General features: G+C 38.8%; 1 protein-coding gene across 1 annotated transcript in view; it reads left to right on the top strand.

Moving 5' to 3' along the window:
- Window positions 1–19,968, top strand: part of TMEM244 (transmembrane protein 244) — a 53,298-nt gene that overhangs the window by 10,010 nt on the left and 23,320 nt on the right. Inside the window, exon 3 of the mRNA XM_055591426.1 lies at window positions 19,646–19,731. Within this exon, the coding sequence (XP_055447401.1) occupies window positions 19,646–19,731 (86 nt within the window). The remainder of the gene's footprint in view (window positions 1–19,645; window positions 19,732–19,968) is intronic.

Raw genomic sequence — 19,968 nt, 5'->3', positions numbered from 1 at the left:
TGGAATCAAGATTGCCGGAAGAAATATCAATAAGCTCAGATATGCAGATGATTCCACCCTTATGGCAGAAAGGGAAGAGGAGCTAAAAAGCCTCTTGATGAAAGTGAAAGAGGAGAGTGGAAAAGTTGGCTTAAAGCTCAACATTCAGAAAACTAAGATCATGGCATCTGGTCCCATCACTTCATGGCAGATAGATGGGAAAACAGTGGAAAGAGTGACTTTAACTTTTTGGGCTCCAGAATCACTGCAGATGGTGATTGCAGTCATGAAATTAAAAGACGCTTACTCCTTGGAAGGAAAGTTATGATCAACCTAGATAGCATAGTGAAAAGCAGAGATATTACTTTACCAACAAAGGTCCTTCTAGTCAAGGCTGTGGTTTTTCCAGTGGTCATGTATGGATGTGAGAGTTGGACTGTGAAGAAAGCTTAGCACTGAAGAATTTATACTTTTGAACTGTGGTGTTGGAGAAGACTCTTGAGAGTCCCTTGGACTGCAAGGAGGTCCAACCAGTCCATCCTAAAGGAGATCAGTTCTGAGTGTTCATTGGAAGGACTGATGGTGAAGCTGAAACTCCAATACTTTGGCTACCTCATACGAAGAGTTGACTCATTGGAAAAGACCCTGATGCTGGGAGAGATTGGGGGCAGGAGGAGAAGGTGACGACAGAGGATGAGATGGCTGGATGGCATCACTGACTCGATGGGCATGAGTTTGAGTGAACGCCAGGAGCTGGTGATGGACAGGGAGGCCTGGCGTGCTGCGATTCATGGGGTCACAGAGTCGGACATGACTAAGTGGCTGAACTGAACTGAATAAGAATAACAAAAATTTACTTTATGGAGCTGTTCAAGTAAATTTTTGAAGTTTATATGGAAAAAGAAACATAAAAATAGCCATGAGACTTCTAAAAAATGGACAATGAAGGAGGACTTTTAAAACATACTACAAGACTTCTGTAATTAAAACAGTGTGATATTGATTCTTGAATATACAGAAAGAGAAAGTAGTGGGAGAGAATAGAAAGCTCACAAGTAGATGAAAAATCATATGGAAATATAGTAATGAAAAAGATAATATCTCATTGGAATGTCAGATTGTGAGGGAAAGCAAAGGAGTACAAAGAAAATGATGGGGATACATAAGATGAACATAGGAGATATCTTGTAGGTGCTCATATTTGGGACAATTTTAGCATCAAGAAAAAGTCATGATATTAATGTATTTTGGTATATTGAATATAAAAAAGAGCATGTTATCAACAATGGACAAATAAATAATATATATAGAAGTTCAAAAAAAAAAAGAAGTTCAGTGGTAAGAAGGGAAACCTCTTTACAGGTGAGCATATACTAATATGTAGAAGAAAAATTAAGATGAGAAAATCACCATTTTGTAACACCAGTGTCAATAATTGATTCAGATGAGGTGTATCAGTGGTTGTGAAAAGCTAGTGGGTAAAAAATTTTGAGGAAACAGGACGTTCACATAATCTTAATTAAGTACCACCTCACAGATTACTTATCAACTACAAAAGATAAACAGTGCAGTTAAAATAAGGAGATCTGGTAGACATTACCTTCATCAAGTGATCAAATTGACCACCACTAATAATGAAGCAAGATAATATTATGTATCTCCTCATGAGATACTCGGGGAAATGCACAATGTCACCTGTGTAGAATTCTTCCCCAAAACTCTAATCATGAGGAAACTATCAGGCAAATTTAGAATATGACGCTAAAGAGATATGACAACCAAATGTAGTGTATAAATTTAACTGATTCTAGTTTCTTTAGATTATAAGGACAATTGGAGAAGTTTCAGTGTGGAGTCTATATGAATAACATTTTATATCTGTGTAAAATTTCTTGTGTATGATAATAGTTTTGTGTTTATATATTATTAGAAAGTATCCTTGCTCTTGTGAGAGTTTGGGGAAAAAACACTTAAATTCTTTGAAAATGTTATTTCCACTTTCTTCCATTGAGAAATAAATGTTAGGATTTCATTTACCCTTGCATATTAAACCTAGTCATCTTTTTTGCAAAGTTTTTTATAGTTAAGTTTTAAGCCATTTAAAGGGGGAAAATGTGACTATTAATGTAAAAAAGATTTATTTTAGAAATATGTTTTGTGTGAAACACAAAATACTTTGGTATAATACAGTTTTAAATCAATGTTACTCTACATCCCAGTCGATGTTGTTTAGCATGTGATGTATCCCCATGAGGAATCCTCACTTGAAGAGGTTGACATGCAGCTGAAAAATTGCTATTGAAACCAATACCAAAGACTTTGTTAATGAATATAAATACAAGATATTTTTTTCTACTGAGTGTTGTCAAAATATGCAAGATTGAGCAGGCCTCAAAATCCTTGCCTTATCAGAATCCAGGAAGCTCAGTAACCTAATACCATCAGAGAAATACCCAAGATCTAGAACTCCATGTTCTTGTGTTGCACCCCCACTTCCTGGAGGAATTTGTCAATTGATCTGGCCGGTGTAGGGGGTAATCTGGCTTCAGGGTGTCACTGTGACTGCCTCAGAGTCAACATGACAAACTCAAAGTGTTTGTTTGAAGTGCTAAGAGACAGTGGAACTTCCCCAAGTTTTCAAAACCGGTTGTATAAATATTTTTTTGTTTGCTAATAAATGTCAGTATATTTGGCACAGTAGAACTTGCTATTGAGTAGGACTTGCTATTATTGTAATATACCAAAATCTGGCCTTTTTCCTTCATTAGAAATTTTTGAAATACAGAAAAGGAAAACAGAATACCCATGATTTTCACATCTATAGACAAACACCATTAAGACATTCATGTTTTCTATCAGATTTATAATTTGTAGGTACTGAATTGAGGATATGGTATAGACCTAAAGCCCCCACTGACTTCCAATCTCTGGAAGCTACAGATGTTGACTAAAGGAATTGATAGCAATTAAACGGTTGTTGAGTAGCAGTTTAACTTAGGTTTGTTTGATTCATGAATTATGGGTGATTTTCATTTTTTTGCTTCATGTTTTTGTTTTACAAGGTTTCCACAATGACTATTAGGTTGACACTCAGATTTGTTTATACTTTTATCTTTTGTACTAAGTACTTTGGGGACTGAATTAATGAATATATATTATTTAAATCTCTAAAATTTAGAAAATCAAAGAGGCAACTGGGGCCTCTTTAGCACATTAGAACTTTTTGAACTTTAGAAGCTAGGAAAGAAATTAAGAAGACCTGAATTGACTGAAAACTACTAACCAGTACAGGAAAACAAAAGAATTTATTTTGTCTTCCCCTACCCCCTGGAACTACCTCAATCTAATAACCAACACTATCATATAGTTTTTAAAAAGTCTATATACAGCCCTGTTTTCCAGATGTTTGTCTTACTAATAGTTTAACAGCAGACCTGCTATTAAATACAGGTCTGTATCTGCTGTTAAATACAAATACACAGACCTCCTGGTTACTCTGCCACTTTCTGGGAAGTATTCTAGGTACTGTCCCTATTCAGTTCAGTTCGGTTCAGTCGCTCAGTCATGTCTGACTCCTCACTACCCATGGACTGCAGCACGCCAGGTCTCCTTGTCCATCACCAACTCCTGGAGTTTACTCAAACTCATCTCCATTGAGCCGGTGATGCCATCCAACTATCTCATCCACTGTCATCCCCTTCTCCTCCTGCCTTCAATCTTTCCCAGCATCAGGGTCTTTTCCAATGAGTCAGCTCTTCGCAGCAGGTGGCCAGAGTATTGGAGTTTCAGCTTCAACATCCGTCCTCCTAATGAATACTCAGGACTGATCTCCTTTAGGATGGACTGGTTGGATCACCTTGCAGTCCAAGGGACTCTCAAGAGTCTTCTCCAACAATTGATGCTTCTCCAAAAGCATCAATTCTTCAGCGCTCAGCTTTCTTTATAGTCCAACTCTCACATCCATACATGACTACTGGAAAAACCATAGCCTTGACTAGACGGACCTTTGTTGGCAAAGTCTCTGCTTTTTAATATGCTGTCTAGGTTGGTCGTAACTTTCCTTCCAAGGAGTAAGCGTCTTTTAATTTCATGGCTGCAGTCACCATCTGCAGTGATTTTAGAGCCCAAAAAGTTAAAGTCACTGTTTCCACTGTTTCCCCATCTATTTGCCATGAAGTGATGGGACCAGATGCCATGATTTTAGTTTTGTGAATGTTGAGCTTTAAGCCAACTTTTTCACTCTCCTCTTTCACTTTCACCAAGAGACTCTTTAGCTCTTCTTCGCTTTCTGCCATAAGGGTGGTGTCATCTGCATATCTGAGGTTATTGATGTTTCTCCTGGTAATCTTGATTCCAGCTTGTGCTTCATCCAGCCCAGCATTTCACATGATGTACTCTGCATATAAGTTAAATAAGCAGGGTGCATATGGACTCTACATATAAGTTAAATACAGCCTTGACATACTCCTTTCCCAATTTGGAACCAGTCTGTTGTTCCATGTCCAGTTCTAACTGTTGCTTCCTGACCTGCATACAGGTTTCTCAAGAGGCAGGTCAGTGGTCTGGTATTCCCATTTCTTTCAGAATTTTCCACAGTTTATTTTGATCCACACAGTCAAAGGCTTTGGCATAGTCAGTAAAACAGAAGTAGATGTTTTTCTGGAACTCTCTTGCTTTTTCAATGATGCAATGGATGTTGGCAATTTGATCTCTGGTTCTTCTGCCTTTTCTAAATCCAGCTTGAACATCTGGAAACTCACAGTTCACATATTACTGGAGATCAGGGGAGAAATAACTCCAGAAAGAATGAATAGACAGAGCCAAAGCAAAAACAACACCCAGTTGTGGATGTGACTGGTGATAGAAGCAAGGTCCAATGCTGTAAAGAGCAATGTTGCATAGGAACCTGGAATGTTAGGTCCATGAATCAAGGCAAATTGGAAGTGGTCAAACAGGAGATGGCAAGAGTGAACATTGACATTTTAGGAATCAGTGAACTAAAATGGACTGGAATGGGGGAATTTAACTCAGATGACCATTATATCTACTACTGTGGGCAAGAATCCCTTAGAACAAAAATCTGAAATGCAGTACTTGGATGCAATCTCAAAAACAACAGAATGATCTCTGTTCATTTCCAAGGCAAACCATTCAATATTATGGTAATCCAAGTCTATGCCCCGACCAGTAATGCTGAAGAAGCTGAAGTTGAATGGTTCTATGAAGACCTACAAGACCGTTTGGAACTAACACCCAAAAAAGATGTCCTTTTCATTATAGGGGTCTGGAATGCAGAAGTGGGAAGTCAAGAAACACCTGGAGTAACAGGCAGATTTGGCCTTGGAGTACAGAATAAAGCAGGGCAAAGGCTAATAGAGTTTTGCCAAGAAAACGCACTGGTCCCTATTCATGTGGTACCTTTTACATGGGTTGCCATGCTTTGTATGAGGTGAACTCTATACCTGGACACCCCTATTTGATTTGGAGAAGTTCATTTTCTGCAAAGACAGCCATTCACAGCCCAGCCAGCTGTTCATCAGCACCTTTAGATAACACTCTATCCAACCAGAGTGCCGCCATATACCAGATAGTGATTGGCTTCTCTAATCAGTTTCTCACTTTCACTCTGTCTCTCTCTCCCTCTCTTTTTTTTTTTTTTTTTTGCATGAGAGGGAGTTAATTAGTTGAGAGAAGAGTCAAAAGAAAGGACAGAGATGAACAGAGACAAGAAGAGTTTAGTCCTAAAGATATAGTGGGTTTGCAGGGTCATTGTTTGCTTATCTTCTGAGTTGCTGCTGGTCCTAAATGGTGACAAAGTATAGTCGAGCAACTATTACAGTGGTTTTTTTGATTCTGAAATTTTTTCAGTTATCACCATGATAGCTCTGTTCCCTACAACTAGAAAAAGAGCCTAATTAACATATTTAAATTTGAAATATAATTTAAAATACTAGTCCCACAAATAATATTTATACAGCTTGTAGTATCTGCCATAGTCGTTGACAAGATGAGTAGGTCGATGCTTTTTTTTTTTTAGCTCTTCTAGTGGGATGGAGATAATCACTTATCTACAAATTTTAAATGCTCTTAAATGGCACCAGTATAATTGTTGTCGTTCAGTCTCTAAATCTTGTTGACTCTTTTCAACCCATGGACTGCAGCATGCTGGACATGATGAACAGCATTCCCTGTTCATCACCACTCCTAGAGCTTGCTCAAATTCATGTCCGTTGAGTCTGTGATGCCATCCAACTATCTCATCCTCTGTCTCTCCCCCTTCTCCTCCTGCCCTCAATCTTTCCCAGCATCAGTCTTTTCCAGTAAATGAGCTCTTTGCACCAGGTTGCCAAAGTACTGGAGCCTCAGACCTTCCAGTGAATATTCAGGGTTGATTTCCTTTAGAATTGACTGATAGAGTTGCCTTCAAGATTAGGAATTCTTGATCTGAGATCCACAGTGGGCTTCTGAGATTCTGGACAGTACTGAATTTGCACACGTTTTGTTGTGTGTATCCTTGAGCATATCTATTTTTCCACATAGTTGATAGTTTACATTAGCTATTCCACAAGACGGTTAAGTACAAAAGGCTTAAAAACCTCACTGCCTAATTTTACAGATAAAAATATCACTCAGAGTAATTTACCCACAATCTAGCAATCTGTAACTACTAGAGACTAGGTTTCTTTCATTCTTTCATTAAAAATTCATAAAATACAGTAAAAAAGAAAAAGAAGAAATGCTTTTAACATGTAAGGACAAACACCATTAAGAATTTTCTATTTCTTACCAGCAGTATACATTTGGGTTCAGAATAACACCTTTGAAAGTACATATTGATATATTGCTTTCTAATAGACTTGCACTAAATTCCACTCACATCTCCAATCTAGAATAGTGAATATTTTGTCACCAGAACAAGCTATTCTTTTTTTAAAAAAGAAGATATTTTGGCTAACTTGGTAAGAGTTCAATAGTGTTTCATTGTAGTGTGTGTTTATTATTAGTGAAGTAAAAGATTTTATTTATTTTTTTATTTGTTGGAAATATGTCGCTTGTCTGTCTTGTCCATTTACATCAAGAACCCAGTTTTCTTAGCTGTCCATGCAATCTTGTTAAGAAATCCTACCTCAGGAAAAAACTATAGGAGAAAGCAAGGCTTCTGTTTAGCTCCTGGATTTGTTCTTGCATTCTCAGTAGATCTTTGCTTTGCAATCATCTGAGAGGTTTGTTAAAATGTGAGCACCTGGGTCCTACCCAATGTCTACAGAATTCAAATATCTAGGTATGGGATGTGAGAAATTTGTACTTTTAACATGCGAACACTTCATATTTCTTAAGAATAATAAAATTTGAGGACTGCTTAAAGGACAAGTAGGCTGATATTAAATATAAAGTGTGTGTACCATTATACTTCTTACTAAAAGTCTCTTTCTTTATTAAACCCAGGTTATCTCTCTTCTATGAGGTAATTTTGCCTTTATAAAGTTTAATTTCTGCTTCAGGGTTAATAAACTTGGTATAAAATTACAGATCTACCAGTGACCAGCTTTGTAAATATCCTTAATTTCTATGAACTTCTCTTTATCTATAAAGAGGTGATTATAATCCTAGCTCATGTGTTTATTTTGAAGGGTGAGCTAATCTACACAAGTATACTGTAAACGGTCATATAAATGCTGGATATATTTTCTTGTTCTAATTGTTTATCGTATGGTAATTTTGGCTGCCTCACTTCCTTTGTAATGCCAGGAAGTCTGAAACAGCTTTGGGCACAGTATCAACACTCGATAATTATCTACTGATTGATTACCATCTCGAGGTACATCAAAGACTGCTTTAATATGAGGTGGTGTTCATTGTGGTCTGGGTTCTGACTAATCATAATGGATACTCCTTTAACAATTCCTGTGCAGTCTGAAAGTCAGCCATGCTTCTATTAACCCTAAGACTGTAATGAGTCATTCAGTTCATTTCACTGAGTACCTACTATGTGCCAGGAACCACAGCAGACACGGAAAGTACAATAGTGAGCACAATGGACAAATCCCTTCCCTCCCAGTCCCTTCTAGGTGAAATGGGTATCATAGAGGAATTACACATGGTATCTTTTAGCAGTTCCTTGAAGAAATTCCATACATGTGGAAGACATCCCATCAGACTGTTATCAGACAATAAAAGAAATTCAACACACAAAAACAGTGAAATGTAGCTATCATTTCCAGTAGGATGGAATTAGTGGGAGCTATTCCTTTTTGAATTATGCCCAGTCAAACCAGGATATGATCCGGCAAGACAGTAGTGAGTTATGCAGTTGAAGTTCTCAGGCTCCACTGAAGCTCTGAGTCCTCAGGGAGCCACCTGCACAAACTCATACTCTGTCTTAGTCCCAGTCTAGTCTTTACGAAGGAAATGGTCCTGGTTTGGCCAGACTCTGAAACCTCAAATGAATAGAACTTTCCTCTATTCTTTTATAGTGAGCACAGTTCTTCCTTAATTTCAACTCATTAAAAAAAATGTTTTATTGTTTAGGACAGAGGAAGGAAGTCTGGCATCCAAATATCTTAATCATAAAAGATGATACAGACTAGCTGTAGCAGACAGTTTTAAAAAAAAACACACAAACATATTTATCATATCCTACATTTGCACACTTTAAAGACTTGTGAACTTATATTCTCTCAAAATAATTTTGCAGTTTTTCACAAACACAAAAGGGGAGATGTTTTTTAATGAAGAAATTGCATTATTAATCTGTATGTGAACATGATAAATCTCCAGTTACAAATCAATTACTACCCACATTCACACTAATGAGGGTTATGTTAGGGACAAAGCAAAGTGTTAGAGAGCACCCAACAAAGGATAATAAGCCAGGGAAAACTTCTCAGAGGAAGTGAGGTCTCAGATGCAACCTGACAAAATGAGTGAGAGTTAGCTTTCCAAAGAGAGAAGGAGTTAATTTTATATTAGGGGACATCATTGAATGTTCCCAGGAATAGAAAGTACTTAAGGTGTATGGATGTGAGAGCTGGATTGTGAAGAAAGCTGAGCGCCGAAGAATTGATGCTTTTGAACTGTGGTGTTGGAGAAGACTCTTGAGAATCCCTTGGACTGCAAGGAGATCCAACCAGTCCATTCTAAAGGAGATAACTCCTGGGTGGTCATTGGAAGGACTGATGTTAAAGCTGAAACTGCAATACTTTGGCCACCTCATGCGAAGAGTTGACTCATTGGAAAAGACCCTGATGCTGGGAGGGATGGGGGGCAGGAGAAGGGGACGACAGAGGATGAGATGGCTGGATAGCATCACCGACTCGATGGACATGGGTTTGAGTGAACTCCGGGAGATGGTGATGGACAGGGAGGCCTGGTGTGCTGTGATTCATGGGATCGCAAAGAATCGGACATGACTGAGTGACTGAACTGAACTGAACTGAACTGAAGGATGGCTAGAGTGCCAAAGAGGAGGTAAACAGCAGGAAATACCAGAATCTAAAAAGGTGACCTTCACATAGGTACAAGGTAATATTGAGAAACATGTGTGTGTGTGTGTGTGAGAGAGAGAGAGAAAACTGAAGAATTAGGCTTGCTGTTCCAGGAATGCACCCCAAAGGAACATACAATGTTTTTAGCTAAATGCCTCCTCATTGCCTTGGAGAGTCCAGCAGAACAATATACCCGCCAGTCCTTGGGGCTTTGCTGAGTCTATGGAACTACCCAGTGACCCTCTTCTTCCATCTCAATAGTCCATATTACATGTTTATAACCTCCCTGAAAACGTGGTGTTCTAGATCCCAGAGGGACACACAAGGCAAAGTGGCAGCATTTGTTTTCTTATAAGCCATGCCGTGTGGGGCTACCCAAGACGGGCGGTCATGGTGGAGAGGTCTGACAGAATGTGGCCCACTGGAGAAGGGAATGGCAGACCACTTCAGTATTCTTGCCTTGAGAACCCCATGAACAGTATGAAAAGGCAAAATGATAGGATACTGAAAGAGGAACTCCCCAGGTCGGTAGGTGCCCAATATGTTACTGGAGATCAGTGGAGAAATAACTCCATAAAGAACGAAGGGATGGAGCCAAGGTGAAAACAACACCCAGTTGTGGATGGGACTGGTGATAGAAGGAAGGTTTGATGCTGTAAGGAGCAATATTGCCTAGGAACCTGGAATGTTAGGTCCATGAATCAAGGCAAATTGGACGTGGTCGAACAGGGGATGGCAAGAGTGAACATTGATATTTTAGGAATCAGCGAACTAAGATGGACTGGGATGGGGGAATTTAACTCAGATGACCATTATATCTACTACTGTGGGCAAGAATCCATTGGAAGAAGTGGAGTAGCCATCATAGTCAACAAAAGAGTCCAAAATGCGGTACTTGGATGCAATCTTAAAAATGACAGAATGATCTCTGTTCATTTCCAAGGCAAACCATTCAATATCACGGTAATCCAAGTCTATGCCCCAATCAGTAATACTGAATAAGCTGAAGTTGAGCAGTTCTATGAAGACCTACAAGACCTTCTAGAACTAAAACCCCCAAAAGATCTCTTTTTCATTATAGGGGACTGGAATGCAAAAGTAGGAAGTCAAGAAACACCTGGAGTAACAGGCAAATTTGGCCTTGGAGCACAGAATGAAGCAGGGCAAAGGCTAATATTTAGAGTTCTGCCAAAAGAATGTACTGGTCATAGCAAACACCCGCTTCCAACAACACAAGAGAAGACTCTACACATGGACATCACCAGATGGTCAACACCGAAATCAGATTGATTATATTCTTTGCAGCCAAAGATGGAGAAGCTCTATACAGTCAGCAAAAACAAGACGGGGAGCTGACTGTGGCTCAGATCATGAACTCCTTATTGCCAAATTCAGACTGAAATTGAAGAAAGTGGGGAAAACCACTAGACCATTCAGGTATGACCTAATTCAAATCCCTTATGACTATACAGTGGAAGTGAGAAATAGATTTAAGGGACTAGATCTGATAGACAGACTGCCTGATGAACTATGGATGGAGGTTCATGACATTGTACAGGAGACAGGAATCAAGACCATCACCATGGAAAAGAAATATAAAAAAGCAAAATGGCTGTCTGAGGAGGCCTTAAAAATAGCTGTGAAAAGAAGAGAAGTGAAAAGCAAAGGAGAAAAGGAAAGATACACCCATCTGAATGCAGAGTTCCAAAGAATAGCAAGGAGAGATAAGAAAGCCTTCCTCAGCGATCAATGCAAAGAAATAGAGGAAAACAACAGAATGAGAAAGACTAGAGATCTCTTCAAGAAAATTAGAGATACCAAGAGAACATTTCATGCAAAGATGGGTTCAATAAAGGACAGAAATGATATGGACCTAACAGAAGCAGAAGATATTAAGAAGAGGTGGCAAGAATACACAGAAGAACTGTACAAAAAAGATCTTCATGATCCAGATAATCACGATGGTGTGATCACTCACACTCATCTAGAGCCAGACATCCTGGAATATGAAGTCAAGTAGGCCTTAGAAAGCATCACTACAAACAAAGCTAGTGGAGGTGACGGAATTCTAGTTGAGCTATTTCAAATCCTGAAAGATGATGGTGTGAAAATGCTGCACTCAATATGCCAGCAAATTTGGAAGACTCAGCAGTGGCCACAGGCCTGGAAAAGGTCAGTTTTCATTCCAATCCCAAAGAAAGGCAAGGCCAAAGAATGCTCAAACTACTGCACAATTGTACTCATCTCACACGCTAGTAAAGTAATGCTCAAAATTCTCCTAGCCAGTCTTCAGCACTACGTAAACCGTGAACTTCCAGATGTTCAAGCTGGTTTTAGAAAAGGCAGAGGAACCAGAGATCAAATTGCCAACATCCGCTGGATCATCGAAAAAGCAAGAGAGTTCCAGAAAAACATCTATTTCTGCTTTATTGACTATGCTAAAGCCTTTGACTGTGTGGATCACAAGAAACTGTGGAAAATTCTTCAAGAGATGGGAATACCAGACCACCTGACCTGCCTCTTGAGAAACCTGTATGCAGGTCAGGAAGCAACAGTTCAAACTGGACATGGAACAACAGACTGGTTCCAAATAGGAAAAGGAGTACATCAAGGCTGTATATTGTCACCCTGCTTATTTAACTTATATGCAGAGTACGTCATAAGAAACACTGGGCTGGATGAAGCACAAGCTGGCATCAAGATTGTCGGGAGAAATATCAATAACCTCAGATACGTAGATGACACCACCCTTATGGCAGAAAGTGAAGAAGAACTAAAAAGAGCCTGTTGATGAAAATGAAAGAGGAGAGTGAAGAAGTTGGCCTAAAACTCAACATTCAGAAAACTAAGATCATGGCATCTGGTCCCATCCCTTCATGGCAAATAGATGGGGAAACAGTGGAAACAGTGATAGGCTTTATTTTCTTGGGCTCCAAGATCACTGCAGATGGTGACTGCAGCCATGAAATTAAAAGACTCATGCTCCTTGGAAGGAAAGTTATGACCAACCTAGACAGCATATTAAAAAGCAGAGACATTACTTTGCCAACAAAGGTCTGTCTAGCCAAGGCTATGGTTTTTCCAGTGGTCATGTATGGATGTGAGAGTTGGACTATAAAAACCTGAGCGCCGAAGAATTGATGCTTTTGAACTGTGGTGTTGGAGAAGACTCTTGAGAGTCCCTTGGACTGCAAGGTGATCCAACCTGTCCATCTTAAAGGAGATCAGTCCTGGGTATTCATTGGAAGGACTGATGTTGAAGCTGAAACTCCAATACTTTGGCCACCTAATGTGAAGAGCTGACTCATTTGAAAGGACCCTGATGCTGGGAAAGATTGAGGGCAGGAGGAGAAGGGGACAACAAAGGATGAGATGGTTGGATGGCATCACCGACTCAATGGACATGGGTTTGGATAGACTCTGGCAGTTGGTGTATGATAGGGAAGCCTGGCAAGCTGTGGTTCATGGGATCACAAAGAGTTGGACATGACTGAGTGACTGTACTGAGCTGAAAATATGGATAAGACATCATATTGGGCAGTGTTTTTGTGAGGAGTAAAGAAAATGAGGTGTTTGCAAAGTTGCTAGCTCAGCCCTGGTATGTGTAAGTATTAAACAAGGTGAACCCCCCTACCCCAGCCCTACGAAACAGGGATGTTCCTCAAATTTTTATTAAAAAAATTATATTTTTACAGTTTGTTAAGATGTTCACCAGTTACATAAACTTATTGAGAACTTTTTACAAAATTATTATGGAAAAATAAGCATATGGTAATGCAAATAGAAAAATAGAATGAAGTTATCAACTCAGTTCAATCTTATTACATCTACATAGCCAGCTATTCTCCCAAGTTTTTACTCTGAGGCTAACTCAAAAATCTTATTATTTCATCTGCAAGTATTTCCATATGTATATTTAAAAATAAGGACTCAAAAATAGTCATCATACCACCATAATACCTTAAAATATTAACAATAATTCTTTCAGTTTGGTTCAGTTCAGTCACTTAGTCGTGTCTGACTCTTTGTGACCCCATGAATTGCAGAACGCCAGCCCTCTAGCATTATCAAATATCCAGTCAAGTTTAAATAGCCAAAACTCTCATAAATGTATTTCATAGTTTGATTCAGGATCCAAATATATATTCTAAAAGAATAAATTAACATTTTGGTGCTAACTATGTACTGAGACTGCTACAAATTCTGACTCTTATATATTGAATTTTTCTAAAGTACAGTAATAATATTTGTATCAGAATGAAATTTTGTGTTCAGTCATTTGGGCAGCATTTTTAAGTGTCTTTCCTTTGGTAATTCAATACCATTTTTTTTTTCTAACTCACCTCTGCCACTAAATAAAGGTTTGACCTTTGGCCATTCACTCAACCTATCCAAATCTCAGTTTCTATAATTTTAAAAAGAAACTGTTGAACTAGGATTGATTATTCAGCATGCTTTTCTTCCAAGCCTACCAGGTTGAAGGCAGGACAGCCCAGGGTGAAGAGAGTTCAAACATCCAGCAGATCTGGACTGGAGCCCTGCCACATACAGGCCATGTGAGCTGCGATAAGTTTAACCTCTCTCTGCCTCAGTTTCTAAATCTGTGAAGTACAGTTGATAGTTACCCAGATTAATGATGGAGTGGTATGGGGAAGGTGGATAAAATGAGAATATATGGGTACAGTGCTTGGCACATAGTAATCCCACAGTAAATAGTAAGTGTAGTTAGACTCTCAAGAGTTTGGGGCAGGGTTAAGAGGATGAGGCTGGAAGGAAAGGGAGTGGTTAGAGCGGTATTGTCTAATATAGTACCCGCTGGCTACACAAGGCTATAAGCACTTGAAATATGAGTAGGCCAAATTGAGATGTGTTATTAGTAAAATTCACCCTGGGATTCTAAGATGTACTGTGAACAAGCAAGAAATACCACAATAATAACTTCTAATATTTACTATATGTTGAAATTTTATGTTGGATATATTGGGTTAAATAAAATATTATCAAAATTAGTTTTTCTTTCTTTACTTTTATGAAAGTGGTTCATAGAGAAATTTAGATGACATACATGTGGCTTGCATTATAAATATCTATTTATAGATTATTATATTACTTATTTATAGAAATTTATTGGACAGAATTAGGTTAGATCAAATGACCCTCTCCCTTAAGCCCCCACAACTTGTTGATTCTATTTCTTCACTGGCCCTCACATTTGTCTTCTCCATCTCCACTGCTGGTCAAGAGTATTAGAAACCCCTTTATTTTGTTCTTTGCATTTTTAATCAAGATATAATTGGCATATAACATTGTGTTAGTTTAAGGTGCACAGAAAGTTGATTTGATATATTTATATACTGCAGTATGATTACCTAGCACATTAGCTAACACCTCTATCATATCACAAAGTTAGCATTTCTTTCAATGCTTTCCTTACTTAATAGCCCCTCTCCAGTCTACACTGTGCTCAGTTGCTAAGTCATGTCTGACTCTTTGTGACCCCATGGACTGTGTAGCCCACCAGGCACCTCTGTCCATGGGATTTCCCAAGCAAGAATACTGGAGTGGGTTGCCATTTCCAGCCTACTATTCTTAAATCTTTCACAGTCTTCCCTTCAGAGACACTGGAAATTTTATCAAAGCATAAAGTTCCCTTCATGATCTTTTTTAAAAAATTTATTTATTTTAATTGGAGGCTAATTACTTTACAATTTTGTAGTGGTTGTTGCCATGCATTGACATGAATCAGCCATGGGTGTACATGTATTCCCCATCCTCTTTAAACTCTCTGACCACCTCTGCCCCCCACCACCCAGCACATCTTTGCAGGTACTTCTTTTGCCTTGAGCAGAACCCTGACCTCCATCACAGCATAATGGTTAAGAGTTAGCAGAATTTGAATCACAGCTCTGCAATTTACTGACAAGCTTTGAAAAACTAACTAGACTTCTTTGAGCCTCATTGTTCTTCTCTCTAATAATAATAGACTTGGACTAAATGAATAGACTTATCTTTTTGAATTTGTATGAGGATTAAATGAGATAATGCAAGCATGAGATAATCCATGTGTGCTGCTCAGTTGCTTCAGTCAGTTGCTTGTCCAGCTCTTTGCAACCTAATGGACTCTAGCCCACCTCTGTCTGTGGGATTCTCCAGGCAAGAATACTGGAGTGGGTTGCCATTCCCTCCTCCAGGGAATCTTCCCAACCCAGGAATCAAACCCCATGTCTCTTGCGTCTCCTGCATTGGCAGGTGGGTTCTTTACCACTAGCGCCACCTGGAAAGCTTGAGATAATGCATAGACAGTGCCAAGTACACAGTTTTTTTGTTTTTTTTAAGTCCCTTAGTCGTGTCCGACTCTTTGAGACCCTGTGGACTGTATAGTCCATGGAATTCTCCAGACCAGAATACTGGAGTGGGTAGCCTTTCCCTTCTTCAAGGGATCTTCTCGAACCAGGGATCGAACCCAGGTCTCCCGCATTGCAGGCGGATTCTTTACCAGCTGAGTCACAAGGTAAGCCTGAGAATACTGGAGTGGGCAGCCTATCCCTTCTCCAGGGGGTCTTCCTGACCCAGGAATCGAACCAGGGTCTCCTACATTACAGGCAGATTTTTTACCAACTGAGCTATGAGGGAAGTACACAGTTAACCTACAGTGAATGTTAGTGTTGAATGTTTACCCCTGGAAAAATGTTCCTTGTCACTCCACTCTCCACAAACCCCTGTGTCTCCCTCGGATTTCCATAGCACTCTGTGTGTGTATGCGTGCTAAGTTGCTTCAGTTGTGTCAGACTCTTTGCAACACTTTAGACTGTAGCCTGTCAGCCGCCTCTGTCCATGGGATTCTCTAGGCAAGAATTCTGGAATGAGTTGCCATGCCCTCCTCCAGAGGATCCTCCTGACCCAGGGATTGAACTCAGATTTCCAGCATTCAGGTGGTTTCTTTACTGCTGAGCCGCAAGGGAAACCCCATAGCACTGTGTACACTCCTCAATGCCAGCTTTTCTGTCTGTATTATAGCCATCCACCAGTCTTGCCTCTAGATCAGTAGTCTTCAAAGCTTGGTCTTAGAAGCATCAGTGCTAGCATCCCCTGGAAACTTGTTAGAAATGCAAATTCCTGGAGTCCACCCTAGAACTACTGAATAAAAAAGTCTGGGGGTAGGGCCCAGAAATCTGTTTTAACAGGGCCTCAATGTGAGTTCTGATATTCATACATTTGATGAACACTGCTACCCTGGGTATTTATGCCTGGGACCACATCCAATTCATCTTCAATGCCACCCAGCCCAGTGACTATTTGTCAAATGAAAAAAATGGATGAATGAATCCTGATGAGAGTGTGGGGCCATTGAAGGATAGCCAGTACGGGAATGTCATGGTCCGATTGCCTTTTAGAAAGTTACTTTTGTAGGCTGTATAGAGAAAAGATTATGGGCAGAAATTACTAGAGGCAACAGAATTTGTTTATAGGAAAATTATGATTTGAAAATCTAGATTTATTATGCAGGCAGGAAAAATAGTTATTTACAAAAAGAGTGCCTTGTTTTTCAATATATTCCATACAAAACAGTTTTAAAATGTGTATTATACCATTCTATTGATAAGTAGCGTTTTATAAATTTGTTGGGGAAGTAGGTATACCTATATGTTATAAATTTGTCAATAAATGTGTTCTCTCACAAATTATGATTTCATTAAAAAGTAGTTCCAGATATCTTACACATTTTTAGCATTTGTGGGTTTTCAAAGTATGAAGCACAATCCTCTGTTTGGATTATGAAAGCAAAATTCTATAGCAAATAAGTATATTTAAAAATTAAAATGTTACTTAAATTTCAGTATTAACATAGAAATAAGAAAAGTTTCATGTTTGACTACATATTAATATAGAGACTACATATTATTTCTTTTTTGGATGGAAATTGAGTAAACAATCATCTAGAAATATTTCAACTAGAAGTTATTAATGCTCAAATTAAAAGAAAAGCAAATTTATATTAATGTATAGAATAAATAGTAAAGCAAATCCAAAGATATATGACCTTTCAGAAAATTGTAAGACTGCAGAATCCCCGAAGTTGCTCCCTATCATAATACTCATATTCCATCAGCAGATCCTCATCCCAACAACTGGGCAGGAATTGATCCAACTTAAATGTGGAAACAGTATCTGGACCTTAAACTCAGGTGAAGCTTTCATATTTTCTCTTGACCTCTAAGTCATCTTCTCTACAAATGAGACAAAGTAGAGACATCCATCACTTTGCCAACAAGGGTCCATATAGTCAGAGATATGGTTTTTCCGTTAATCATGTGCCAATGTGAGAGCTAGACCATAAAGAAGGCTGAGCACCAAAGAAGTGATGCTTTTGAACAGTGGTGCTGAAGAATACTCTTGAGAGTTCCTTGGTCTGCAAGAAGATCAAACCAGTCAATCCTAAAGGAAATCAGTCCTGAATATTCACTGGAAGGACTGATCCTGAAGCTCCAATACTTTAGCCACCTGATGCAAAAAGCTCACTCATTAGAAAAGACCCTGATGCTGGGAAAGATTGAGGGAAGGAAGAGAAGGGGGCAACAGAGGATGAAATGGTTGGATGGCATCACTGACTCAATGGACATAAGTTTGAGCAAACTCAAGTAGAAAGTGAAGGACAGGGAAGCCTGCTGAAGTCCATGGAGTCACAAAGTGTCACACATGACTTAGTGAATGAATACACACAAAAGAAGGGTCATGAAGGAAGAAAGAACAGGAGACAAAGAATGGGAAATATTGAAGAGCAAAGGGAGGTTGAGAACAATGGGCAGAAAGAGAAGGGATTTGATGAGCAAAGGGAAGTCTACAGGCAAAGGGTAGGAGAGGCCAAGAATGACATGGGGTGGGGAGAGAGAGAGGTAGGGTTCTGAAGGTCTCAAAACCCTGGAGTCTCATATGAACCCTGGGTTTCATATGGCCCTCTTAGGCCTGAGAGGTCACCTAGTTTTAGTAGTTGAAAGAAGTGAGTTGTTAGTAAATCTATAAATTTAATCAATTCAGCCAGTTGGTTGTGATGGGCTCTGTGCTGCCGTCTCTTCTTGCCTCTACAGGAGGGCTCCTTCTGTACCCAGCCGATTAAAAGACTCGGTCAAGTTGGTGGATCAGTTATTCAGAGAAAAGAGCCATCCTAAAGTGTTAAAGTGTTGAGTAAACAAGATGACTTCTTAAAAGATTCCAAAGGAAAAGAACACACCAAAAAAATCCCATATGAAATGCTAACATTTTTACTATATTCACAAGAATATATTTTAAAAGATCAATAATGAGGTCTTCTAAACATTTTCAATTGCTCATTGGCTTTTCAAATGTTTATCCGTATGAGCTGCCTATTTATATACCTTGTCCCTTTTTCATTGGTTTGTCTGTCTCTTTTATATTCAAATGTGTTTAAATATTGCAGATATCAATACTTTGCCTGTGATATATGTTGCAAATGTTTTCTCCTGTTATAGTTCTTGACATTTAAACCTTAAATCCATCTGAAGTTTATTTTGGTGTTTCATACAAGACTGCAATCTAATGAGATTTTTTTTTTTTTAATCTAGAAGTTAGACAATTTTCACAACACTATTTGTTGAATAATCCATCTGTTCCTCATTCATCTACAGTGCTTCCTTCTTAAGTCTCACAGGTGGTAAAATCCTTCTCAGGACCATCTATTGTGTTTTAGCCAATTGCTCTGTAAATTCTAGCACAGGAATTTAACTATTGTTATATAATTTTTTTGTTTATACTTTTCAAAATTTCTTAGCCTTTCTTGTATTTTCCTATCATGGCAGCTGAGATTTAGAATCATTTCATCAGGTAAAAACATAAATACTGACACATTATTGTAAAACATAAATTTTTTAAAATTTATGTAATTATGTAAAAACATAAATATTGTTGTGGTAGATGATGGATAGGTAGTGTGGATTTATGTACTGCATTAATCCTTGGGGCAGATATGTACTACGCCAGCTTCTCTAGTCGGCAACATTTTTATTGTGTAGTTTGAAGTCCTTCCACCCCATAGGTCTCCAGGCGAAACAAGGCTAGCCAACGTGATCTAGCAGTCATTCATTGTCTTTTGCTTGTTAGACTCCTTACCAACAACCATGTGAAAAAGCCCAGGCTCTTGGAGCTCACCCCTGTGTTCTCTGCAGGTTGTTTGGCAGAACCTTCTCATATGTGTCATCCTTTTCTACACTGTGTACTACGTGGTTCTGGGCATGTGCTGTTTGATGCTCAGGTAAGTATAACATCACCTTCAAACAATTCAAAAGTTCGGATCCAACACTAAAGAAGTTCACATAGTATACTCAACCTGTCTTTATAGAATAAAGGGTGCAGATTTTTTCCCATGGTATATTTTCTTCGTCTTTTCTTAAAAGTGAAAGTAAGCAAACGTGTCACCTTTGAAAATGATACAAGTAGCAATCATGAAATGAATAGAACCAGGCAGGATTGTTCCTCTTATGAGGATGAT

The sequence above is a fragment of the Bubalus kerabau genome, chromosome 9 (genome assembly GCF_029407905.1).
Source record: "Bubalus kerabau isolate K-KA32 ecotype Philippines breed swamp buffalo chromosome 9, PCC_UOA_SB_1v2, whole genome shotgun sequence".
NCBI lineage: Eukaryota > Metazoa > Chordata > Mammalia > Artiodactyla > Bovidae > Bubalus > Bubalus kerabau.
This window is presented reverse-complemented; position numbering and strand designations above follow the sequence as displayed.